The 26,989-nt window shown below is 47.9% G+C and overlaps 1 protein-coding gene across 1 annotated transcript; it reads right to left on the bottom strand.

Annotated features, from left to right (window-relative positions):
• ZNF654 (zinc finger protein 654) lies at positions 1–26,911 on the bottom strand. Its single transcript, XM_066599148.1, has 9 exons — positions 26,750–26,911; positions 20,292–20,437; positions 18,079–18,160; positions 16,304–16,439; positions 15,947–16,149; positions 13,743–13,882; positions 11,742–11,883; positions 8,679–10,932; positions 1–255 (listed from the first exon to the last, which is right to left on the bottom strand). Exons 1-9 carry the CDS (start codon positions 26,879–26,881, stop codon positions 245–247), a joined length of 3,246 nt encoding a protein of 1,081 aa, XP_066455245.1. The 5' UTR covers positions 26,882–26,911; the 3' UTR covers positions 1–244.
• Between the last annotated feature and the right edge of the window lie 78 nt (positions 26,912–26,989).

Below are 26,989 nucleotides of genomic sequence, written 5' to 3'. Positions count from 1 at the left end.
TGATAAATATAAAATATTTTATTCGATTCAATCCTTGAGGCAGAACACACTTCAAAATTACATGGCACATTTTTTTTTTGTTGCTAAAATGTGAAAGTGAACATTTTTCTGGAATTGAAATATACATCGGGCACTCCACAAGAATTTGTAGTAAAAACGTGAAAGCTGGTAAAGTCCTATTGTTTAAGGCCAAATTCAAAATCGGGAAGAAAAGAAAACAGATTTTTCTAAATTGTGCAAGTTTTCACCAGGCACCTGCGGGGAGAAAAGGAAGAAGGATTAACAATCAGCATCACCAGGAAATCCATTGCATCAACTTCACATCTTAAAGTGGTATCCACACTATCTGAGAAGTTACAGTGAACTGGTTCTGGCGCCGTCGATGTCATTGTCCGCTCTGCGGTTCTGTCGGAAGATCAGTTAAATGGAAATAACGATTCCCTCTTACTTCCCATCGATAGCGGCGGGGTTTTCTGCACTTCAGTTTTGTACAGTCCCGGCTGCAGCACTTTTTTTAACATTATAGTCGATGGCAGACGGAACTGAAGGGACGTTTTTGTTTGCCTCCATTTTTGTTGTCCATTTAATTCATCCAATGATAATTGAGCGTGCGCAGAAGGGAAGACGGACAAAAAAACCACAAAACAAAGCTTTAAAAATGGACGTAAATGAAATGGGAAAAAAAATGATAGAAATGGTGTCGCTTCTGTGCGGTTCAGATTTAAATGGATCTGTTGAATCTGGTATGAAGTAAGCGCGCCCGCAGGGCTCATGGAGTTTTGCTGTGTGAAAGTCGTACCATTTTTTCTGTGTATGTGCGTATTTAGTGCAAATGCAGTATTTTTATGCTCACAAGAACGGCGCATTTTAGAGCATTTCAAGCGCGTTCGACAGTGTTTTTTACTGCACCCCATCATTACAATTGGTGATGAAGTGCGTTAAAATTCGCTGAAACACACTAAAATAGATCAGACCGCGTTCTAAAATATCGGGGTTAGAAACGCTGCGCTAAACGTTGTGAAAAATGAGCAAGAGTGGCCTTAGTATGAAAAAATGTGTAATTTGTACCCATATAGGGGTCATAAATCATTCAATACATTTGATTTTAGAGTTAGAGGACACTAATATTTTATGACGATTTATACAACTGTTGGCCAAGAAACTAGAAGGGAGTCTTGACGGTTGGAAAAAGTGTCTCCAGAAATACTGCCACTCTGTCCATAGGCTATTGCTAGTACTGCAACTTAGAGAGGACGCATCGTGTCCTCGGAGCCGAATCCATAGCAGCTGCCTCCAGAGATGGGGGAGTTCTGTTCTGCTCCATTCCCCCGCACCGGCTCTTATTAAATAGGTTTCCCAAAGCTCAAGTGGGCAGCCTCCATTGTTCACCGTCAACGGATGTCATTAGGTTTGATGGAGACCGGCCACTTTACCAAATACTAGAGTAGCTCCAGGAGTCGTATCCAAGGGGGACAGACAGGAGTAAGGAAAAAGAAAAAAAAACATCACTGGATTTGGGGGAATGGAGTTGTAAAGCTATGCAGCTGGCCTGAGCATACAACAGGTCCTCTTTAAGGCTCTTTCCGATGGACCGCCCCCAACATCAGACCACCAGCGCATACTAGTAGATAGCCCATCCCAGGATGGTGACTGTAATAGAAGATGCATCCACATGGGGGCAGAGTTCTTGTCCTGGGACATCTTACATAGGTGAAGAGCTGGAGCTAGTGAGCGCTTAGCTGCTGGTCAGGTGATGCGGAAGTGGAATCACCTGACCAGTGGCTTGGCACTCACTAGAGGCTGCCGGGGTGAGCCAAAAACGTCCACACCATAGGTGTGGATTTTGATGTGGAGTTTTCATGCTGAACTGCTGCAAGCTTTCCATAGTATTTCTGCCCCCTGTAGATGGGCGCGGGGTACTGCTCACTGCTCCTGTGCTGCGTCTGCAGGGAAATTGAATACTTCGTGTCTAGTTTCCTCACCGCTGATTTCTTTGGGTTTCGGGAGGGAGACACTTTCTCAACTTATTGTCAAAGATCCTTTCAAACAAGTACAGGCTGTCTAAAGCAAAGAACTACTTATAAGAATAAAATACAATACAAGGGGGTCCCCAAAAATAAACAGGAATCTTCTCCTGGTGGAAGGGGGGGCATATCTACTACCGGCTTCTGCTGCTAGCTGAAGTCTGCGGAGCCCTTCTGAGGCGGTACACCAGCCAACGTTGGGGAAAGTTGCATTCGGCTCCAGAGTTTTGTTTTTGAACAAGTTGTTCAGTTTTCTACCTTTTTTTGGGATGGCGGATTCATACGAACACCGTGCAGCTGGAAATTGTATCTCTTTTTTTAATCGTAAAAAAGAATTTGCCCAGTGTGAGATCGCATGAATACGGAGGGCGAGGCGGGAAGATTCCCATTTTTTTTGGTGCCTCCTCATATAAAATGATCAATATAATGGAGTCCCTTTAATACAGAGCAAGAGAGATCCCCGGAGTGAGGTAGCCAATATACCTAGAAATGTGTCTTTCCGGGGTCCGTTTGTGGTTTTCTTTATAAAAAAGAGGACCTCTCGCGTTGAAAAGGTAGTACGGCTGGCTACACAACTCTGCAGCCACGGCCCTGTTGTTAGTTTGGGCTCTTCGATCTAGCTCCTGGCACTGTGAATTTGACAAATGGGCGGTCCCTACTGCTCAGAGTCAGTGGGTGACTTGCCCATTGACCATCATCAGTAAGAACAAACCCTTTGCCAAATTCACAGTGACAACAGCTGTATCTAAGAAGATCCGGTATAGGGGAGAGTACAAAGAAAAGAAGAGAGTCAGTGGGGCTGCAGGACCATACAGTCTGTGCGCACTAAGTGTGGGGGAGGGGGGTGTCTGATGCAGCACACACGGAGCCCAACGAAGATTTTCTCTCCTTTCCCACTGGGGCTCATAATCAATTTCCCAACACTCACAGTCATCTTATCAGTATGTCCTAGGACCCAGCGCTGCCTGTACGCATGAACCACCATACTGCACACTATATAATTTTTTACATGCACACCGCTCGGAAAGATTAAGGAAACCCTGATCCTGCAGGCAGCGCAACGTTCACCAGAACATCTCCAGCTTCGTTCCAGTATGTCATGTGCTCATCTGTGTACAGAACGGGGCGCCAATGCTGGACCCGCTGATTTTCATATTCTCTGGCAAATACCAATCGAGCTGCACGGCGCCGGGCTGTGAGCACGGGTCCCACTACAGGATGCCGGGCCCTCATGGAGTCGGTTTCTGACATTTTGGTTGGAAGCTTGTAGCCCGGTAGCCCGCTGGAGGTAATTTTGTAGGACTTTGGCAGCGCTCCTCCAATGCCGGGTTGATATCCTTTTTCTCATGTAACAGCATTGTCCTGCTATCTGCTACATGCACAAGACTCTACTAGGAGACATAATGAACCTTCTAGCGCTGGCATGTTTGGATGTGCCATCCTGGAGGAAGAGGAGTACCACCTGTGCAACCTACTGGGCTGAGGGCAGCGCCTCATCTACCAGTAAGGACAAGAACACCGGCAAAGCTAAAGAATCAGCAGGAAGGAAGAAAAGAGTCTTTGGCCACCAAGGGTATTCCTTTGTGGGGGTATCTTGCCTCTCCATTGCGCCATTTACACTAAAGTAGCTGAAACAGATTCACAATCGCTTCTGCTTCCGAATGCTGCATTTAGACTAAACCATTATTGTTCAAATGAGCAAAACTCAACGATAATCATTCAATTTCAACACGGCCGAAAACTGAGCAACTAACGGAAATCGCGTGGTTCTCGTTCGTCATTCAGTTTCAGCCGGCATAAACATCAGCGCCGACTCAGGGACTTGTAGTGCAGCTTAAACACGGATCATTCAAATGGTGATGACGACAGCAGCTGAGTCGCTTGACCCATGTAAAGGGGCATAACTGGACAGATTGCTATCCCTTAAGTGGGACTGGGGGTTATACTGGGATGGTTAACTGCTCCAAAAGTTTTTTAGGCAGCGTCTATACAATTCTCTTCACTGCTAACTGCGTAACATTAACCACTTTGTGCCCACCCACAGCCAATTTACAACCCTGCTGCCTAGGCTCTGTGCAGCAGTGACGTAAATTTACGTTCTGCCATTGCCAACAGCCTGTGGTTGGGTGCGGTCATTGAAACCCTATTGGTTCAGGTCCTGATGATGTCATTAGTGACAGCCAAATCCCAACACGGGCCGGGAAAGCAACAAGCTTTCCAGGCATGGTCATAGCTGGAGAGCCTACTGTGTAAAACTGCACACCTCAACATTACCCCTTCTATTACAATCAACTCTACTATTGAGTTAGTATAGGCGATTGTATAGTGTAGGGTTCATTTTTAATAATTCAGCAAATTTTGGGGTGGAGCTGTACCAAAATCCTCACCATTTGTGCAAATTTTTCATAGTTTTTGATGCAGATACGCAGCAGATTTCAGTATTTCACATGAAGGAGGGGGGGGGGGGGGTGAAGTCTGTTGTGGATCTGCATCAAAATCTACAGCACACCTCTAACTGCTGGGAGAGGTACCACCACGTCAATTGCGAACTGTCCGCCGGCCAGTGGAGCTGAAGGGAGGTAGGAGTGCTGAGGGAACCTCGTCTCCCACAATATCGGCTGTAGGACACTTACTGGACCTGCAGTTCAGTTCAAAAGGGTGAGTAGTGACTCTGGCGGGATTAATCCTCTGTGCTGCCCTCTGACCTCTCTTGCCTCCTCTCCCGGGAAGCAAAGTGCAGGCTACAGCGATCTGATAACTAACATTATCAGTGGACACAGACCTGCCACCCGCAACCCCCGGCTGATTGGTTTCCTCTGCAAGTATCCTGCTCTGGGCCTATTCTGCTCGTGTGATACGGTTTTCAGCCTAAAGTGGAAGACACTGGGGGTTCTTTTAGATGAACAGATTATCCTTTGCATGAGCGAGTAGGGTTATTGCTGGCTTGTGCAGCCCGTTTAGATAGGTAGATACAGCCCTGGTTTTTCAAATGAGAAGCGTTCACATTTGCTGTTAAGTGACTGAAAACGACTCATTGAGTGCCTTTTAATCCAATTGATAAGTGAATGAGTGAATGAGTGAATGAGTGAACGAGCCAACGATGCCTTTTATGCCTCCATAAAGTGAACGAAGAGTGAAAAGTGACGGATTCTCATTCAGGTGGTGGCTGTGTATAGACCCAACGATCATCATTTCTCTTTCACTCGTTTAAAAAAATAAATAAAAAAGATTCAATCGCTAATCACTCCGCCTAAAAGTCCCTTTACTGCCGCACCTATCAAAAAAACTAAATTCTGTTTCCCTTGCTAAGCCACCCCTGTGTGAGACCACAACAGCACATGGGGCCACGGCTAACGGAAACCTGTATTCTTGAGCATTTGTGGCTCCGAGTGGCACAGAACCCGACCGTGCAAATCAGTTTTTGCCACTTCTCACAAGATGTATAAATAGACATTCTTGACTCCTAGTTGTGGAGCACGAGTGGAACGTGCTGGAGATAAATATACTTTTATAAAACAAAAGGAACATTAATTTACAATGGGGTGAAAGCGAATCAAATTTACAGCTCCTAGAAATTTTGTTTCCCCGTTTTGGCCCTCACTTATAAATCACAGCTCAGAACCAGGACGACGTTTCTCTACTGGCTCTTCCTTATCTGAGCCAGCGGAACAAAGGCCTGCGTCCAGAGAGGTCGCTGAAAGAGGTACTCTGGGCTCCCTACAGGCCTCTCCCCAATTCTAAAGGCCCGTCTTCAAAAAAAAAAAATAATAATAATAACCCATTCCACCACTGTGGGTGATCTAAACATGGAGAACCTCGCTTTACTTCAAACCCAGATTGTAATTAATACTCCTTCTGTAATTCAGTATTTTCTAAGCAGGACTTCGATCCTTAAGGGCTCCTTCACACTGGCGAGAAAATCTCACGATGCCAGAGAGTGAAAATACAGGATTATGAAACAAATACTTTTCAATGGTTTCTCATTTACAATGTTTTCACTCCTGCAAGGCTGCGTGAAAAAAAAGGAGGGAGAGGAGGAAGAAATCACAGCATGTTCGTTCTTTTTACAATATCGCCCATTGAAAACAATGGGAGAACATTGCGATCCCCTGCCGCGGCTGTGACAGCTCCGCTGGGGGATTCCTTCACTCCCGCGGGGAGTCCCTTCAGAAGCGCCGGGGTGAAGGGATTCCCCACAGTGACGCAAGGCAGTTTTCACATGAAACCCGCCTCTAATCCAGGAGTTTCTTCACATGGATTGCAAGGGGGCGGGCTGTGAATTACATCCCGCTATCAACCTTGCCAGTGTGAAGAAGCCCTTAGGTGCTTTTTAGAGATGAGCGAACGTGCTCGGCCACGCCCCTTTTTCGCCCGAATACCGCGATTTTCGAGTACTTCACTACTCGGGTGAAAAGTACTCGGGTGCGCCGGGGGGCGGGGAGAGACGTGGCGGCGTGGGGGGGGTAGCAGCGGGGAACAGGGGGGAGCCCTCTCTCTCTCCCTCTCCCCCCCCACTCCCCGCTGCAACCCCCGCGCCGCCACGGCGACCCCCGAATTTTTTCGCCCGAGTACGGAAGTACTCGAAAATCGCGGTATTCGGGCAAAAAAAGGGGCGTGGCCGAGCACGTTCGCTCATCTCTAGTGCTTTTATAATTCTTGTCTGTGAGATATTAATGCCCCTTTCACTTCCGTGAATCTATATTTCCTGTATAAGCGACAAGCAGAACTTTTTAATATGTCTATCGAGTCTTTATTTTAGACCCGCGCTGTGACCTCTCAAGTTTTTTTTTTTATACTCATTTCAAAATAGTTGCAATAAAGAAACAAAAAAAAAAAAAGAATAAAATCTGCATTAAAATCAGAACTAGTAGTGCAATACAGAATTGGATGTGGATTTTGGTGCAGATGCAGTGGAAAATTCTCACAAATTCTATTGTGTGTGAACATAACCTCACATTATAAATCAATTAATTTAATCATCAATACCACGGACATGAAGTTAAAAATGCTAAAGTAAAATATAAATGAAAATTAAAAACACTGCAAGCCAGAATGTTAAATTAGTAATTCTCCTAAATTGCTCAGAAATAGGCAAAATTTTTAAAAAGTACATCCAAAATAAAGTAAACAAGTGAAAATATATATCTGATCAAGAAGTTAGTTTGGTATGTATGTCCAGATTTGTCAGACGGCAGTTGAAGACTGATTTAAAAATTTTTCCTTCATTGACATTTTTAATAAATCTACGCAAATCGTAAAACGGTCTACCTTCACCACCTAAATGAAGTACAACGTGTGACGAAGAAGCTGCCAGGATTACTTGGATGTGTAAAACCTTTAGGCTGGGTTCACACAGGGCGGATTTGCCGCGGCAAATCCGCCCGCGGCCGCTGATCTCGGGATTAGCCAGCCATGTGGACGAGATTTCTCAGAAATCTCGTCCACACGAGACAGCCAATCCGCAGCCGTGGTTTCAGAATATGCAGCATGTCCATTCTTTTTTTCATTCCACTGCAGCCGCGCTCTCCTCTATGGGAGCGCCGGCCGCAGCGAAAGAGCGAGCAGCCGGGCCGCTTCAAAGCCGCCGCTGCTTTTTCCGCGGCGGTTTTCCCAGTGGAAATGGTGCGGATTTTGCTGCGGCCAAACCGCGAGATTTCCGATGGGAATCCGCCCCGTGTGAACCCAGGCTTAGAGTTAAGACCCTTTTAGATAAGCCGATTCTTGTACGAACCTACGAGTTATGTCAGTCTGTTTAGACAGGCGGAACATTGTTAAGAATCGTTCACTTCTCATTCGTCATTTGAGAACCCGAAGCCCTCATGTCCACGAGGAAAATCAGGCCCACTACGGATTGTCCATGGAGAATCCGTAGCGGGTCCCACCTGCCCCGCGGACATGAGGGCTGAAAATAAGAATAAACTCACCTGCTGTGGGCCATGCAGGTCTTCCCTTCTTCGCGGCCGGATCTTCTTCCTTCGGCCTGGCGGATGTGCTCGGCACGCCGGCTGCGTGCCGCGCGCATGCGCCAAGCCGAAGAAAGAAGTTTCTGGCCACGAAGGAAGACCTGTATCGCCCGGAGCAGGTGAGTTTAATTCAGGCGCGGGTCTCCTGCGGATCCGGACGGCTTCCATAGGCTTCAATAGAAGCCTGCAGGAGCCATCCCAGCGGGAGACCCGCACCTAAATGGAGCATGTTATGATTTTTTCCTGCACGCGTGACCCACGCCTGAAGGAAAAATGATATCCGCAGGTATTTAACTACCTGTGGGTGTTTTATGCATCCCTATGGGGCGCGGAGCCACGTGCAGGAAAAACGCTGCGGATTTAAAATCTTAATTTGCCCGTGGACATGAGGCCTAAGTGTAGCACTGTGCGGGGAGTTTTTAAACACAACGGGAAGGGAGTGCGCCAATGCTGATTTTTATGCCGGCTGAAACTGGACGAAAGAAAAAGTGAACAATTCTTGTTTCTTGCTGGCTCGCGTTTAAACCAAACTATTATCGCTCTCTTTTGCCTTTAACGATTTTTTTGAACGATTATAGTTTTGTCTAAGCGCGAAATGTTCTCTGTTAAAGGCACACATACCAGACTTCCAGATGTGGCCTGGTCATTAAGGCATAAGCAGGCTTTCTCCTGAAGGGGTTAAGTTACTTACTTTCATCATCTGAGTCAAAACCAAAATACAGCTGACACTTCTTTTGTGCTAGATGCTGCTCAAGTGCTTCCGAGCTGCAGTAATTCGTTAGGCACTTCCAACATCTCAGTTTATCCGTGGGAGCTTTAGATACTGTATGGTTTTCAGAATGATGTTCCTGGCCATTTTTCCTCCGTTTTGGCATACTAATGTACTGTTCGTCCAGGTAACTGGGCGGCAATGGTCTGCTAAAAGGCCGCGCCGCCACTGCGCCGTACGCTGCTGAAGCGATCACATTTGGTTTAGGGGGTATCTGTGCATTTTCAGTAGCAACTTCTGTTGGTGGAATCTCTTGTGCTGTATCTAAGGTCGGAGGATCGTTCTGACTACTCTCCGTATCATCGTCTACCGTGGCACACGTTTCTACCACGACATTAGGCTCCTCCTCAGTAGGGTGTCCATTAAGGCTTTGCTCCTCAGCGGTAGCAGCCTGAGTGGTTTCGGGAATTGGATCCGGTTCTACATTGCAGCTAGTTTGGAGGACCTGTTCAGGCAAGTAGACTTCGCCGTTAATCTTTTTCTCGACTTGTTTATAGGTCTTTGGTTCCGCTAGATCCTTTCTTGACTTCCAAATGGGAACGGGCAGATCTAGAGCCTCGTCTTCCTCGGCAGGTTCTACTTTTTTGATAGGAGGTAAAGCTGTGTCTTGTTGATGGTCTAAACTACTACTGTCCTCTTGTGGAACAAGACAAGTTTCTGGAGGCTCCACGTTGGGTAAAGAAGTGCTACTAGGTAATGGACTTTGTTCGTAATGCTGAGCTTCGTGCTCGTGAAGGGAAGAAATTTGATCAAAAACTTCAAAACAGTTCATGAAGCCGCATTGAACCTCGAAGGTCTCGTGGCACTGCCGATGTTCAGAAAGTTGAGCTGAAAACTTGAATCTCTTATTGCAATTCAACTGCTGGCAAACATAGACGTTCGGGTACGAGTGCATGCGCAGGTGGTCGATAAAGTGTCTGCAATTCAGAAACTTCCTCTGGCAGAAGCGGCACTTGCCTTTGTTCCACGCCATGATGTGCTGCTGTACCTTCGCATCAGAGGGGTGCGCTCTCCGTGCATGCTTATTCAAGGCCCTTACCTTCTGGAAAACCCGCTGACAACCTTCGGCAGGGCACGGGTAAGTATCCTGACGATTGACAACCGGGTCATCTTTATAAAACAAAGCGCCATTTAATTTAACGCATTCACTCAACTCTCCGCCAGCGTCGTCGAGATCTTGCATTTCGCCTAGTGCAGTCACGTCCTCCGAATTGCTTACGTCTGTTGAGAATGAGGTCTGTGTAGCTGTGGAATAATTTAGGCTGCCTCCATTATGGTCGACGGTGTGATTGTCACCAGGCATGGGATGCTCATTGTCGAGCAAGTCCTGGTTCGAGTTTCCAGTCTCAGACGAGGTTTCAGAAGAATTAATATCAGTTTTATCCGAATACATTTGTAAAGCGTCTGAAGAAACATCGACTGAGTTTCTTGCCCGATGCCTCTGAATCTTCTTTAGGTGATGTTTTAGATGCCGAAGCATGGCCATTTTATTCCTGAACTTCCGGACGCACATAACACATGAAAACCAACCTTTCTTAAGATGGGTCTGTGCATGTCTAAGTATGTGACCACCCAAAAACTCTCTATTACACAAAGTACATTGATGCCTGGGTGTGTTCGTATCCATCCTAGAGGGGAGGGGCACCGTATGGTTTTTCCTAGGAGTCGATGGGAGTCTAAGCCTGCTACTGCTTTCTTTGTGCTTCAATTCGCCATTCTGTAATGGCACCACAGGTGCGTCCAAAGGCAAACTTTGTTGTTCGGCGACATTAACTGGTGCGCTAGCATTGGATAAAGCGAGTGTCGCCTCGTCTCCCAGCAGAGCGATGCAGTTTGTTTGGATCATTGAGAAGCTCCAAAATTCTGGATCGAATAATAAACCCCTTTTTAATATTGGAAGTAGTTCAAAACGCACTCGATTCTCGACGTAGCTGGTGAACTCATTGTAATCCTCGTCGGAGTAGCCGTACAGCCGTTCTACAATTCTATAAGATTGTATGGTTCGATCCAGGAAGAAAACGGACAATGCGCAGATCCTGCAGATCTCCAAGTCGGTGGGCAGCAGGTAAGCGATGGTTTTATAAATTAATGACTTTGTTTCAGGGTCGTCTTGGAGATCCAACTGTAACGCACAGCCACAAAGTTCAACGGACAGCTGCACAGAACCTTCACCGATCTGCAACGAGAAGTCAAGCATTAACCCAGTATGCAGGGAATTATTAAACAGATGAGACGGTCACAGAAAGTATATAAAACAGGTAAGGGTAGAAAGGCTTCAGACAGAGCCAAAAAAAAACCACTGTCCTTTATTTAGTGTCTTGCAGAATTCTATGGTGTTTTGTATATCAGTAAGACTGAGACCCATCACGATTTTGGGTGATCGTCTCAAAGTAAAGTCAATATACACAGGATATATGGGAATTGTGAATCTGACACATAACATTTACTGTCAAGCATTTATGCAGCGACCCTGAAAGTCATGAGATTTCACTGCACAAATATATACTAAAGGGTTGTACCAGAATTACAAGTTCTCCCCTATCCAAAGGAAAGGGCCCAACTTGCTGATCCGTGGGGGAATATCACTGCTGAGAACCCACCGATCCCAAGAACAGGCGTTCCATATACACCATCCTCATCACTGCAGGCTTACTGTACCCCCTGCAGTGAGTAGAATGAATGGAGTGAAGGTTGCACAGGCACACCATTCATTTTTAATAGGACTGCCAGAGATGGTCACGCAGTAAGCACTTGGGCATATTCATCAACCCTGTTGAAATGAATGGAGCGCCGACCACGCATGCCCAACCAGTTCTCACTCCACAGTGACAGCATTGCGGGTGGAAGAAGCAGCCCCACAATCCCAAACAAGGTTATCCAGTATCCTGTGAATAGGGAATAGCTTGTACTTCTGGTACAACCCCTGTAATGAAGTATTTGATTCTACACATATCTACAGACAAGACATTTATACCCAGAACTTACCTCCTCTCTGATGGTTTTCATGAAGGGAAATATGGCCTTCACATTTGCAGCAATCCTCAGCATGTTGTAGCACTGCTCCACAAACGCTTGCTTGGAAGGGTTTACTTTTAACTGAAGTTTACTCCAAATAAAGACTAAATCCCTGTAAATGAGAAAACCGAGGATGAATTAGAAATACTTCTGGATACATAGTGGAACTAGTCTTACAGTTTCCCCAATATGTGCCGTTATTTGCAGAGTTCGCTCACTGCAAACATATTTACTGCATAAAAATTAAAAAGGGAACCCATCAGGTCCAATGAGCCCAATAACCTGAGAAAATGGTCTCATAGGACTGGTGCTGCCAAGTCCGCAGTTGTGACTTTCCTACTCTCTTTCCCCCCCCATTCCGCTGCCCAAGAAAGGCAACACTTAGTCAATAGAGAGGATTCAACTGTTCATTCACTGCTCACTAGAGATGAGCGAACCTACTCGGCCACGCCCCTTTTTCGCCCGATTACCGCGTTTGAGTACTTCCGTACTCGGGCGAAAAGATTCGGGGAGCGCCGTGGGTAAGTGGGGGGGGGGGGGGGGGGGGGGGAGGGAGAGAGAGAGGGCTCTCCCCTGTTCCCCACTGCTACCCCCGCGCCGCCACGCCTCCCCCCGCCCCCCGAATCTTTTCACCCGAGCATTGAAGTACTCAAAAATCGCGGTGCTTGATCGAGTAATTACTCGAAACAAGTAGGTTCGCTCATCTCTACTGCTCACACATACTGTCCATGATGAAGACCGTGTGCGCACAATACGCTGAGCGAAGGCTTCGCGGGTGGATGACAAGACAACAGGGAGACAAGCGAGTACGAAACTTGTATCCCCGGACTACTCGGTCATTGGGTTCAAAGGACCTGACAGGTTCCTTAAAAAGGGGTTACTTAACAACTGACTTTTCTCCCCTACTTAGAGGATAGGTGTTAAAAGTCTCTTTGATAGGGACCGCTGAGAACAGAGTTCCCCCGCTCCCCCCCACAAAGTCAGAGGAAGCTTAATGGAATGGTGACAGTTGTGTGTAGCAGCAACGCATATGTTCAATGGGACTGTCAGAGATGGCCTAAGACAAGTCCTTAGCCATTACCAATAGGTCCATTAAAATTAATGGAGGTGTAGTGCACATGCCGACAGGGTCATATCGCCTGCAGCCAATCAATGGCTCATTTTGGTTGGCGATTATCTGCAGTGGTTACTTGTCCCACTGTCAGGACGTCATCGCTCCACAGCTGGAAGAGGAGACTGGGCATCGGTGGAAGAGGAATGGCAAGGGAGGAAAGCGTCGTTTTTTTTCCCCCATTACTCCACCATTCTGGGTTTGTTTGAAAGATTTCTTTACTTTAATACTATGCAGTTATCTATGTAACCCTGTATGTATCCTGACTGCTAACCAAATAAGTGTTGTTGCATCATTTTCAGCAGTATATATATATATACACATATACACATATACACATATACACATACACACACACACGTATACATATACATACACACACTTATTTTTATTTACAAAGCACTTCAGATGAATCAAAGATGCGGAATTCATCCACTCTTTTCACATCACATTTTCCCATCATGCACCAGTTCCGTACCGGCTATGCATTTCCATGCAGATAATTGCATTGCAACGGATATCAGAATACAATCAATGAGGTCAATGTATGAAAAAGAAACCACATCATTTTCTGCGCTTTTCTATCCAGTCAAGACTGACGGGGATGGACACTATGAGACCAAAGATGTCTCCACCTCACATACTAACCGCTACAATTCTGTCCCCAAACTGTTTTTTGCTTCGAAGACTGAAAGCAGTGTGAAGAGAGATGAATAAACCTCTCACATGCGAACACTAAACTGACAATAAAATGCGTACACAACGCCGCGATCCCGCTCTGCAGACGCCCGCTCGTGTTTAGCGGAGCAGGAGGAGAGGACGCAGTTTTTCATACTACAGGCTTCTATTTGGACACTTACCAAACACAATACATTTTTCCAGTTTGCAACTGTGTGATAAGAAAAGCTTCGCTCAGCTGCAGCGCCAACGCCGTTTTACCTTCTTTTTCAATATTGCAGATAATTTTAACTCCGTCACTGCAATCTATTCTTAGTACGTGCTGGAAGAGAGAAGACACCGATTAGAAATAAGGAACTTACCAAACAGGCAGATTCAGTCCTTACAAATCAGAGAAAAGGAATCTACAAAAACCCCACATTTGTACACTCTGATGACGATGTCAGCCCGCCAGGATCACTGCATTATTACACATCGGCAGGAAGGTTTATAACTAGAGATGAGCGAGTATACTCACTAAGGCACATTACACGAGCGAGTAGTGCCTTAGCAGAGTATCTCCCCGCTCGTCTGTAAAGATTCGGGGGGCGGCGCGGGTGACAGGTGAGTTGCGGCGGTATCTCCCCGCTCGTCTGTAAAGATTCGGGGGGCGGCGCGGGTGACAGGTGAGTTGCGGCGGGGTGGGGGGGTGGGGGGGGAGATCTCCCCTCCGTTCCTCCCCGCCGGCCCCCGAATCTTTAGAGACGAGCGGGGAGATACTCGGCTAAGGCACTACTCGCTCGTGTAATGTGCCTGAGCGAGTATACTCGCTCATCTCTAGTTATAAATTACATCTGCAGTTGTTCAGTCTTATAATTCTTACAGGAGCTCCTCGTTTTCTGAGCGTCGCGCTAGAATCACACGTGGTGTTAATGTGCTGCAAGATCTACAACATAGTAAGAATCTCAAGTGAAACGACCGCTGTGCCTTTTGTAGCGCATTTGCTGCAGAATTTCTCCCAGCATTGAAATCTATGATAAAATCCTGCAACAATACAGGAGACTCTGCAGAAAGTATTTTCCACAGTCAAGAATAGTTAGCCGTGCAAATACCTTCCACGTACGAGATGCAGATTTTTTATTTTATAACACTAGAAGCACATGGTGTAAGTTCCCACAGCGGATTTTACGTCGTGTGTGAATCCACCCTCAAGAGGTTTACTGCCATGGACAATCCTATTAATAAGAAGGGTCTTCCAACAGGGACAACCACTGCCGAGACCCCTATTGTTCAGCTGTAATCTGCAAGAAAATGTGACAGTGCCACCAAAACATCAATGAGCTGACCCCATAGCCGGCTTCACAAGGCCGTGTGCGCGTTGGGCGCGTCTTACATTCGACACTCAGACTCCACAGACAATGCACATTGCATTTCCTGTTCTAATCAGTAAAAAAGGGAAGTTCAAATGGGAAATGCAGCACTTTTTTCACATAAACCATGGTACATGTGAATGGCCTCATGGGCCGTGTGCTGTCAGTGGAATGGTCAGCTAACGGCCCGAAATATATGGCCATATTAACTGGTCCTAAGGGTGGCTTCACAGGCAGTTTTTGTTTTTATAGAAAGAGTTGCCGTTTTTGTGCCGAGACTAGAACCGGATTCTGAAAAAAAAGGGAAATATAATGTAAGTATGTCTCCCGCTGCCGCTAGATCCACACCTAGCTTTGTCTTAAAAGGGATTTCCAGTACTATTTCTAATACTATTGATTACCTATTCTCAGGATAGGTGATCAATAGTTGATCTGCTGGGAGCCATCACTTGGAATCCTGACCAATCAGCTGATTGTGAGCCTGCTGACAAGCGCTGCAATTTCAGAGGTCGGAGCAGAAGTCTCTGCTCAGACCTCTGTAGTGGCCGGCGCTTGTGACTGCAGGCACAGCTCTCCTTGAAATCGACTCGAGCCACTGTAATTGAAGGCACGGCTTGCGTTGATTTCAATGCAAGCCGCGCTTGCACTCACTCGATCCTCTATTTTATTGCGGAGCTGTCAGCAGGCTCACAATCAGCTGATCGGTTGCGACCCCGGCCGATCAACTATTGATGATCTATCCTGAGAATAGGTCACCAGTACCATTTTCTTCAGAAAACCGCTTTAAAAACTGCATCAAAAACTTGGGACTCCTTCCTGAATAAATAGTGAGAAACCATCCTGATGCAAAAAAAGAAAAGCACTCGGTCCTTCAGAAAGACGTGTCCTGTTGCCATTCTCTTGGTGAAGGTCCCAAATGATGACCCCCCCCAGCCTTCATGCTATGGATTAGTAATGCAGGCACAAAGGCGACAAGTTCTGCATTTCTATTTTCCCCGGATATAGATAAAAGTTCATAATATAGGACAAGAACAAACCTCAGGAAGCAGCCTGTCTGTTAGTCGGGTCATATGCAGACTGGTAAAGTAGGCCTGATGGTAGTACAGATTCCTGCTGACTTCAGGGTGACTCAAGCAAGTCGTTATTAGAGCCACTGCTTCCGAAATACGTTCGCAGGCGATGAGATATCTCACTCGAAACTCAAAGAACAGCTGGTTCTCGGACCTCAAGTATTTGTCCACTAGGAAAGGAAAGAAAATCAGATTCCTGCCGGCGGATTACGGACGTGTGGCCATCTTGGCCAGTAAACGTTGTGGAACGGCATCTACCACCGAGGCTTCACCAGGGGCCCCATATACCGAACGACAACATGTCGGGTATAAAATGAAACTTACCAATCTCTTGAGGTTCAGATTTGCCTTTAAGTATAGCTTGTAATACTGGATCTTCCCAAGGGCCTCCATCCTTAATCACACATGTGACTAGCCTTAAGTCTGTGTTGTCGTATCGGATTAAGAGGTCGTGGCATTCCTGAAAAACACAGAAATTAGGACTTGTGTAAAATCCATAATGTAATATTGTTCACACAGTATTCTGTTTTGTCAAGGGTGCGCAACCTGCAGCCCCCAACCATCCGGGCATAGAACGGTCTGTATGTGGCGCTCATATGTAGTGAGGGTAGCATGTACTAAGAGTGCCCCGTGTAGCCTTCCCTGGTACTCCATCTATTGAGAATGGCAATCCAGAAAAGAGAATATGACTTAGATGTGGCCGTCTGTGTGCAGCTCTCCCCATTGAGGGGTGGGAAATGCTCAGCTGTTATCACAACTCCCATCATCTACAACAGAGACACAAATGTCTGGACCGCTCGTCTGTGGAGTGCTGGCCGGGACAGATGGGGACCCTCATTCTCCTTACAGGGGGAAGTTCCGTAGAAACGCATACATTTTTGATAAGGGTCTCTTACTGGTAATGAACTGGCTTTTTGTTCATCGTTCCGTTTCAGCAGGACAAAAGAAAAAAAAAATCATCATCGGCTCGCTCACTTCTTGCTCACTTCTCGTTTTGTATCAATGCTGCCCGCTCAGCGTATACATAGGAATGTGAAACACCAAACGAGAAGTTCACGATTCTCAGCGATGATCTGCCAGTCTAATAACAGGCTGAACGAGTTAGTGGTGACGTCACTCGCTCATTAAAACGAGAATCGGCTCGTCTAAAAGGGGCAGCACTGTTGGCAAACTTATTTTAGGGCAAATCACAGTATAGACGGGTTCAGAGCAGAGGGATGCTCACATGGGCCGAGTTTGCTTGAAAGAGAGCCATCTAAGGCGGGGTCCACACAGGGGCGATTCGCAGCAGAATGTCCGCAGTGGGCATTCCCTGCAGCTCAGCCACGGATTGCCTGCATCCAAACTGTGAAGCGGGTTTATTGCACCTTTCTGTCCACACCGCATCTCAGTTTCCGCACGGGTTTTGTTCGGAATATTTTCACAGCTTGTGGACAAGATTTTCAAACTCTCAGCCACTTCGCTGTTACTGTAAATGCTGCGGGGGATCTGCACGGAATTTCAACTGTAAATCCGCCCCGTGTGAAGCCCAACTAAGCTTTGCACAGGCATTCATCCAAAGAGTAGCCATGTTAGGCTCCCTGCACACTAGTGAAAATTCTGCAGCAGGATTTCCCGCAGAATTTCCGCCCGTGCCCGCCTGCATAGGATTGCATTGCAAAACGCGATCCTATGCACACAGCCGTGATTTGTCCGCGTGAAAACACACGCGGAAAACAAAATTGCGGCTTGTTCTATATCTGTGCGGGTCTAACAGAGGCCCGTACAGTAATGTCAGTAGTGACGGGCCGGCAGCTGGCGCATAGCAGGAGACGGAAGACGCCAGGAGCGGGTGAGCCGCAGGCCTCTGCAGGAGCGCTGGTCCGCATCCAGCTGCGAGAATGCAGCAGGATCCAACCCGTCCGTCTGCAGGCAGCCTAATTCTACACTTCCCTTTGCTGAGCTATTAGCCGATCGCTGCGGGTTCGTGGCCGGCTTCTATATAAATTGCCTTAGTGGGGTGACAACTAAACAATGCTGGGTGTGAGCGAGCGAGCGCGTGAGCTCTAGGATACTCGCAGGGTTCCCCAACAATCCACAGGAAACAAACCCATCCTCACCTGGACAGAACCGAGGATGTCTTTTAAAGGAGCCTCATAGAATTCATCCTTCCCAAAAAATAGCAGCAACTCAAAGAGACTTCTGAAATAAAACAGCAACACATTAAGAACAACGTATGAAGAGCAAAATAAGGAGAAAGGATGTCAGACAACTAACTAGCTGGCGCTGCGGATAACAAGTCACACTGGATTATGAGGGGACCAATTAAAAGCCCATGGATAACTTTGGTGGGCTAACCATTGAGTTAACCATTTCGTCAAAGCCCACTGTAAATTTACGTTACCGCTTCCTGGACAGATGTAAATATAGGTTATTCAATCAGTGGGCGATTGTGTACCTCCAAGTGGGTGAAACACCTTTGGTTTGGGTGCAGTCAGGGTCTGATTGGTTCAGGTCCCGATGACATCATATAGTGACAACCGATCACAGCGCCGGCAGAGAAAGTTTATTGTGGTAAACCTTTCCCATACATTTGAGCGCTATAGAAGCCCCCCCCTCCCCTTCCAGTGTGAGATGGGAGGCAAGAGTAGCTGAAGTTACTGTAAACCACACATTAAAGGGGTTGTCCCGCGCCAAAACCGTTTTTTTTTTTTTTTCAACCACCCCCCCCCCCCCCCCCGTTCGGCGCGAGACAACCCCGATGCAGGGGTTAAAAAAAAATCACCGGACAGCGCTTACCTGAATCCCCGCGCTCCGGTGACTTCTTACTTACCCGGTGAAGATGGCCGCCGGCATCTTCTCCCTCGGTGGACCGCAGGGCTTCTGTGCGGTCCATTGCCGATTCCAGCCTCCTGATTGGCTGGAATCGGCACGTGACGGGGCGGAGCTACACGGAGCCCCATTGAGAAAAGCAGAAGACCCGGACTGCGCAAGCGCGTCTAATGTGGCCATTAGACGGCGAAAATTAGACGGCAACCATGGAGACGAGGACGCCAGCAACGGAGCAGGTAAGTGAAAAACTTCTTATAACTTCTGTATGGCTCATAATTAATGCACAATGTACATTACAAAGTGCATTAATATGGCCATACAGAAGTGTATAGACCCACTTGCTGCCGCGGGACAACCCCTTTAACCCCTTCCATCACAATCATCCCATACTGTTTAGTTAGTATATGGGATTGTATGGATTAAGGACCACTTTTAATAATTTATCTGGAAATAAATGTATCACGGTGCGTTTACACATAACAGATCTTGATGTAGATTCGCACCACAATCTGCTTCAAAACACACACCATTTGGCATGGATTTAGCAAAAAAAGCGCCGCAGATTTCTCTCTTCAAATCCAGGGTTGAAGTCTGAAGTCTCTTCGGGATCTACGTCAAAATACGAAGCGCTGGTCTAATGCGGAATTCGATACAGATATTCCGTTGTGGAAAATCTGCACCAATTCCACTAATTTCCACCAATTTATACAAGTTACAAATTATAAACATAGATTAATAATCAAAATTGTAAAACCTACTAGAATTAGTCTCTTACATTGCTCACAAATACGCAAAACATACAAAAATCTATGCGATTTAAAAAATAAAAAATTTTTTCCAGAATTTTGTTATTCTTTTAAATATATCAAGCTGGACAGATATCGGTCTGGGATGATTTAGTGATCCTGCACCGAGTAGGGGGTTGGACCCGATGACCCTGGAGGGAACACAGACCAGATTTCCAGAATTTGGTTTCAGCCTTAAGGCACAAACAAACTTGTTGAAAGGGTTAAACGCATGCATGTTGGGCTGACAATTATTTTTGCCATGAGGTTTAATTAATTTTGCGCGGCTCGTCTTCTGCAGCTTCTACATATCACTGTAGACAGAAACTGCAGTCCAAGTTCATTTTATGTGGCCCAACTGTTGGGGTCAAACGTTTCTCCAAACGCTCGTTCGCCTGACAATCAGCCGCATAGAAACGCAGACAAGAAAACGCTCATCCGCTGATCAAGGAGTTTCAGCAAGCATAAGAATGCTTGCCGATTGTCTGTACTGTACAGCGCCCCCTGTTAACAGGAGATGTACAGCGGTCGGAGGGGAATGAGAGATCAGAGAAGTTGACCGAACGCAATTAAAAAAAGGCATTTTGTATTTAGTAAAGCACAAGGCTACATAACAAATTTGAGGCAGATCGGTCTAGTTTAGCCGTGCGTAAAGAACAAACATAAGCCCCTTTCTCTCTATAAAGCCCTGGCTGTAGGTGTAGATGCGCACTTACAGAGCCAGCCTGCTCAGGACGTGCTGCACGTGGTCACATTCAGCCGGGAAGGACACGCTCGCAGACGTGAAGCAGCACAGCGCGGTCTGCAGTACTTGGAGCTGCGGTAGAGGAACTTGCCAGCGTGCAGTATATTCTTCAACAACCTGCGGAAGAATGAATGAAGAAAACTGTAAGATTAGCGCCTGCACCTCCAAGTGACATCACAAAACTGGAACGTGGTGACATCATCAGCTCTTCATACCTAGCAAGGAAGGGGGGAGTAATAGTAACACAAAACACACATCTATATATTTGGTATTGTGGTAATCAAACTGACCCCCGTGTATTAGGGCAACATTTCATTTAGACCGTATGGTGAACCCCATAAAGCCAAAAAAATACAAAGTTAGAAGGTGCTTTTTCCATCCCTCCCATTTTATTAATAAAAAGTTAAATACATGATTTGTACCCCAGAGCGGCACCATTAGGGAATAAAGTAGAGTCAAGAGCTCCACGATCTCTGGTGCTCTCATAGAAACAGAGTACAGTGCGCCTTCTAGACCAGCGCTCCGTTTGTTCAGGGACAGACTGGACCCCCGTTATCATGATCTGTGGGGGTCTCAGCGGCCGGACCTCCCCGATCAGCTAATGATCTATTCTAGAAGTCAAGTATTTATGTTAAACGTACGTAAATTTCTGGCGATTATCCTTTTTCCCCTTCCAATGTCAAGATCTATATTTAAAGGGGCAGCAACGTCTCAGACCCTTCTGTTCACCTACCAGCTTCTGTTCGTCTCATCGTTTCTGTGATATACTTACATTATTTGTTTTTGCTCTACAATTGTAAATGAGGTTTGTAGTGTCTGCCACTAGGGGACGCTGTCCCAAATACTTTGCAGCCCACTCTGAAGATTCAAAGCTTCATTAGCAACTAGCACACAGGGAAGTTTCTATAGCAGCAGTGGGAGGGGCCATCTTCACAGGCTGACAGACCTGCAGACACTGTGATAAATGTCTCCCTAGTCTCTGCATCTCCCGCTGTTACAACCTGTGTGCATTTTTGAATGCAATCACACACATACAGGGAGTTTACTAACCATTTGGTCAGAATGTCTCCAAGTGCCTGATTGTTTTGGAAAAGCAGAAGGGCGGGCATTCAGATACTGCCTCCTTGCTGATTGGGCCAGAGACGACAGGGAGCATGGAAAGTAAGGGCAAGGAAGTCAGGACAGGGAACTACTGGCAGAATGCTATGCTTGCTACACGTCCCATGCAAATGAGTGTAAGGAAAACCTGGTGAATTATAGAAAACTCAGGTATGCTTCAAAAAATAAAAAATACTTAAAATTCTGCAATAGTCTGAGACTTCCTGTTCTGTAGAGAAAACCCATCCTCATCATCAGCAGGATTACAATGAAAGGTGACACCTATATTTAGATAACACAGGATCTGCCACTACAGGTGATGTCACAGCTCACCTCCTCCCCCTCGCTGCACAGCTCACAGAACATGCCCACTACACATCCCCATAGAAATCAATGGGTCTCCTTCTGCCCATTGTGTGAGCAGCCCGTCAGTTCTTCTGTAAGGCATGAATCTAAATGCTGCTAACTGCAGCTCAGGCAAGATGGCGGCCGTCCTAGTCACTGCAGTACAGACTACAGAATCTGTCGGAAAATAAAAACATGGAGAATGTTTTACTGTCTGGTTGTAAGAAAGAAGAAAAATATAGGCGAGACATCCCCTCTGGGAGGCGCCGCACCTCGGAATAAAACTTGCCGTCTTATCGATGCACTTCACATTTAGTCTGGCCTAAATCTGCTCCCTGAAGTTCCTCTTTTCCTCGGGGAAGCAGACGTTCTAGATACAGGTATCCTATACAGGTGAGCTGTCATTACTGCTCACCTGGCCGCACTCAGATTCAGAAGGGCGTGTGTTAAAATACAGACATTAACCCCTTAAAGACCAGACACTTTTTAGAGATTTTACCCATGGTGGTTTTATTGTCCTATTTTTTGTTCTGCAGCTTCCACAATTATTTTTGTAGTTTTTTTTTTTTTCCAGCGACATAAGATTTCTTTTTTATATCTTTTTTTCGCTGACTTCTTTTCGCTTTAGTTCGGGGTAAAATGATATTTTTTTAAAATGTTATTTATAGTTTATTTGTAAAATTAGTATGTTTACGCTGAAATAAATGACAGGAATAGGTGGCTCATTTTGTTTTAGACATTTGCATATATAATTTGTATCGTTTGGGATTACAGGGCGCATACGGCGACGGCGCAGGTCAGCAGCAGCAGTGGGACATTTTTTTTTTTTTTTTTTTTTAAGTATATTTTTTATTCTATTCTATGATCTTTCTTTACTTCTTTTTGTAGCTTTTTTTTACCATCTATGTTCCCCATGACATCCTGTAAGACCTCTGGGGGACATTCACATTTTTTTTTTTCAATTTGACACTTTCCCACTGTAGCTGAGGCGTCCATAGGAGCCGCATCCATAGGAGCCCCAGTTACAGGGCAAAAATGCCCTTGTATGGACATCAGTCACTGGCAGAGCTGATCAGGGTCTGCCAAGACCCTGCAGATCTGCTGTAACAGGGGCACCAGGCGGTCACGGGATCCCCGAGTCACATAGTGGAAGTACGGTAATACTTCTGCTTTCACTTTTTGAAAGCCGAAAACCGAACCTGCCTCTGCCTGATTGCAGGAGCAGAGGCTTTAATCCCGCACCGTACTTCTGCTATCGGCTGGGATTAAAGCCCAGGACCAAGCACTGTATATTTACCACGCTCAGTCCTTAAGACCCAATGCACACAGGTGTATTTGAATTGTGGAATCCAGAGCGGACGTTCGCCTCCGGATTCCGCAAGGCATACAGCCCATAGACATGCTATAGAAAAATTGCTTTTCCCTGTCCACTCACGGAGGAAAAAACGCTGCATGTTCTATTTCAACACAGATTCCACGCAGACGGCTTCCATTAAAGTCAATGGAAGCCGTCTGATCCGCAGCCGTCACTGTGTATGGGCTGCGGAATCCGCATCATCGTCTAGCGAGGCGCCGCGTCGTCTGTACTGTGCCGGCTAGCACATCTGCAAGACAGATCCGGAAGGGGACGCATGCAGAATCTGACCTGGCCGTGTGCCTTCGGCCTGAGGGGAGAAGATGATAGAAGTATCAGAATATATAGTCACTGGTCAACCAGGACTACCGGCCGCCCGGCACTAGAAGGTAGGGGTGTCAATACTATTTAGTAACGGACAGCTCACCTTTCTATAGAATTTAGTTTCATTGTTCTAATTCACCCAAGATTTAAAAAAAACAAAAACACAAATAAACACAAACCCCCCCCTTCCGAGGCAGAACGGTCTTTTACGGTTCCTAACCTACTGAATGTGTAATCAGATGGGAGGGGCCGGGACGCAGATCAAACTACAGAGGAGCCTTTGTAATCTGACCACAGAGGTTCGAAGGTCTTGTGGCGCCGTGGACTACTTTGGCTTTCAAGACTGCAGCATAGATTGCACTAGATGGTGAAGTCGTTCTGCTGGAATATCGGCCCCTGCGGACAGGAAGCTTCTTGTAGTCGCTAAAGATTAGATGGAGGTGCTGACATGTTCTGACAGGAAGGGGTCATCGATTCATGCTGCCTGTGCCAAATTCTGGCTCCTATCAGCACGGGGCAACAGAAATCTGTATCATCTGACCAGGAGATGTTTTTCCGCTGCTCAGTGATACTATTTTTTTAGCTTTTTCCCCCTGGACTCTCGCCTTTCTGTTTCTCTCAGACAGCAATAGCGCTGGAACTGGTCGTCTGTGTTATAGCCCATCAGTGCTAAGGAAAGGAGAGTTGTACGTTTGGACACAGCTGACATCCTCCTCTGACCCCTTTTTGTTGACGAGTTGTGTGTTTAGACAAGTTAGCGTATCGGCAACGTTGTATTCAGCTGCTCGTCTCAGCAGAGCCTGTAGGTCAGGATGATTCTTGACATCCTCCTCTGACCCCTTTCAGCAACAATTTGTTTCCCTTCACAGAACTCCCTTTTGCTGGATGTTTTCCCTTGATCACACCATTCTTTGTACACCCTCCGCACTGCTATATGAGAAAACCCCACAAGTTGGCAGTGACATCCCGGCCCGGTTAGTCTAACACCGATGACCCGGCCTTGTTGGAAGTCGCTCAGATTGCTGGATTTTCCCATCTAATGTGGGTTCACACTGAAGCTGATCCACAGAGAACTTGTCATGTGACTTTATACCGCACTCCGGGGTCACAGGGAAGCGCCAAGGCTCTAATAAAGCGGCGGTCAATGTAGGCGCTGTAGACACAGCAGCAGGACATTATATATAAAGCTGTTTCCCTATTTACCATGAATGGGGCATTCAGGCAAGAGGCCAACATTACAGGTAGGGAATGGGGTGCTCAGGTGAGGAGCCGTGATTACAGTAGGGGCCCATATCACAGCAAGGGGCCAGGTGCTCGGGTTTGGGGTTGATATCACAGTCAGGTTCAGGGCACTCAGGTAAGCGGTCAGTATTACGGTGGGGATAAGGGGCTGAGAGTAAGGGCACGAGGCACTCAGGTAAAGGGGAATATATGACAGGAGCAGGGAACGCAGGTAAGTGGCCAATATTACAGCAAGAGCACAAACAGGGCCCAATATTACAGCGGGGACATGGGATGCTCAGATAATGAGCCCATATCACAGGGAGGGGCACATAGGTTAGGGCTGATATGACAGCCAGGGTACATGGGGCTCAGGTAGGCGGTCAATATTATAGTGGGGACACGGGGCGCTCAGGTGAGGGGCTGATATTAGTGACAGGGCAGGGAACACTCAGGTAAGAGGTCAACATTACAGCGCATGAATAGGGGGCTCAAGTAAGTGGCTGATATTCTCAGACAGAGGGCCGACATTACAGTCGGGGTGGGGAGCGCTCAGGTGAGGGGCTAATGGTCTCAGGTTACGACTGATATTAGTGTCAGGGCATATATAACTATATACATTACGTCGGGTGCGCTCAGGTGAGGGGCCAACAGTACAGTAGGGGGGGCGCTCAGGTGAGGGGCCGACAGTACAGTAGGAGGGCGCTCAGGTGAGGGGCCGACAGTACAGTAGGAGGGCGCTCAGGTGAGGGGCCGACAGTACAGTAGGAGGGCGCTCAGGTGAGGGGCCGACAGTACAGTAGGGGGGCGCTCAGTTGAGGGGCCGACAGTACAGTAGGGGGGGCGCTCAGGTGAGGGACTAATTTTAGTGTCAGGGCAGATATAGCTATATACCTTACAGTGGTGGCGCTCAGGTGAGGGGCTGACAGTACAGTCGGGGTAGGTGGCGCTCAGGTGAGGGGCTGACAGTGCCAGGGCAGATATAGCCTGGGAAGATATAACCACATACGTTTCAGTGGGGGCACTCATTTGAGGGGCTGACAGTACACTAGGAGGCGCTCAGGTGAGGGGCTCATATACTCAGGCGACGGGCTGACAGGACAGTCGGGGGGCGCTCAGGCGACGGGCTGACAGGACAGTCGGGGGGCGCTCAGGCGACGGGCTGACAGGACAGTCGGGGGGCGCTCAGGCGACGGGCTGACAGGACAGTCGGGGGGCGCTCAGGCGACGGGCTGACAGGACAGTCGGGGGGCGCTCAGGCGACGGGCTGACAGGACAGTCGGGGGGCGCTCAGGCGACGGGCTGACAGGACAGTCGGGGGGCGCTCAGGCGACGGGCTGACAGGACAGTCGGGGGGCGCTCAGGCGACGGGCTGACAGGACAGTCGGGGGGCGCTCAGGCGACGGGCTGACAGGACAGTCGGGGGGCGCTCAGGCGACGGGCTGACAGGACAGTCGGGGGGCGCTCAGGCGACGGGCCGACAGGACAGTCGGGGGGCGCTCAGGCGACGGGCCGACAGGACAGTCGGGGGGCGCTCAGGTGTGGGGCCGACAGGACAGTCGGGGGGCGCTCAGGTGTGGGGCCGACAGGACAGTCGGGGGGCGCTCAGGTGTGGGGCCGACAGGACAGTCGGGGGGCGCTCAGGTGTGGGGCCGACAGGACAGTCGGGGGGCGCTCAGGTGTGGGGCCGACAGGACAGTCGGGGGGCGCTCAGGTGACGGGCCGACAGGACAGTCGGGGGGCGCTCAGGTGACGGGCTGACAGTACAGTCGGGGGCGCTCAGGTGACGGGCTGACAGTACAGTAGGGGGGGCGCTCAGGTGACGGGCTGACAGTACAGTAGGGGGCGCTCAGGTGAGGGGCTGACAGTGCCAGGGCAGATATAACTATATACATTACAGAGGGGACGCTCAGCTAAGGGCTGACAGTACAACAGGGGGCGGTATAACTGCGCCCCACAGACCGGTAACATGCCCGCCGGACACCTCTGACAGGTAGGGGACGCTCTACACACGGGCTCGGCCGGTAGACGAGGCAGTAAGGCCACACACCGCACCGGCTCCTCCTGTGTCTCTCGCAGCCTCTCACCTCACAGAAGCGGCGGCAGTAGTCCCGGCTGCCCAGCTCTGCCGTTCCCAGCCCCCTCAGCTCCTCCTCGGCTATGGCTTCCAGCTCTTCCACCAGCCTCTCCGACTCCTGATCACTCTCGTCTTCCGCCATGCTGCTATGCCCGACCTGCGCGTACTGCTACCGCCGGGCAACCGCCCCCTCCTCTTCCTGCTCCGCCCATAGCGCCATCCAATTGGTCGGGTAGAGCGTCAGTCAAAC

The sequence above is a fragment of the Eleutherodactylus coqui genome, chromosome 4 (genome assembly GCF_035609145.1).
Source record: "Eleutherodactylus coqui strain aEleCoq1 chromosome 4, aEleCoq1.hap1, whole genome shotgun sequence".
NCBI classification, from domain to species: domain Eukaryota; kingdom Metazoa; phylum Chordata; class Amphibia; order Anura; family Eleutherodactylidae; genus Eleutherodactylus; species Eleutherodactylus coqui.
This window is presented reverse-complemented; position numbering and strand designations above follow the sequence as displayed.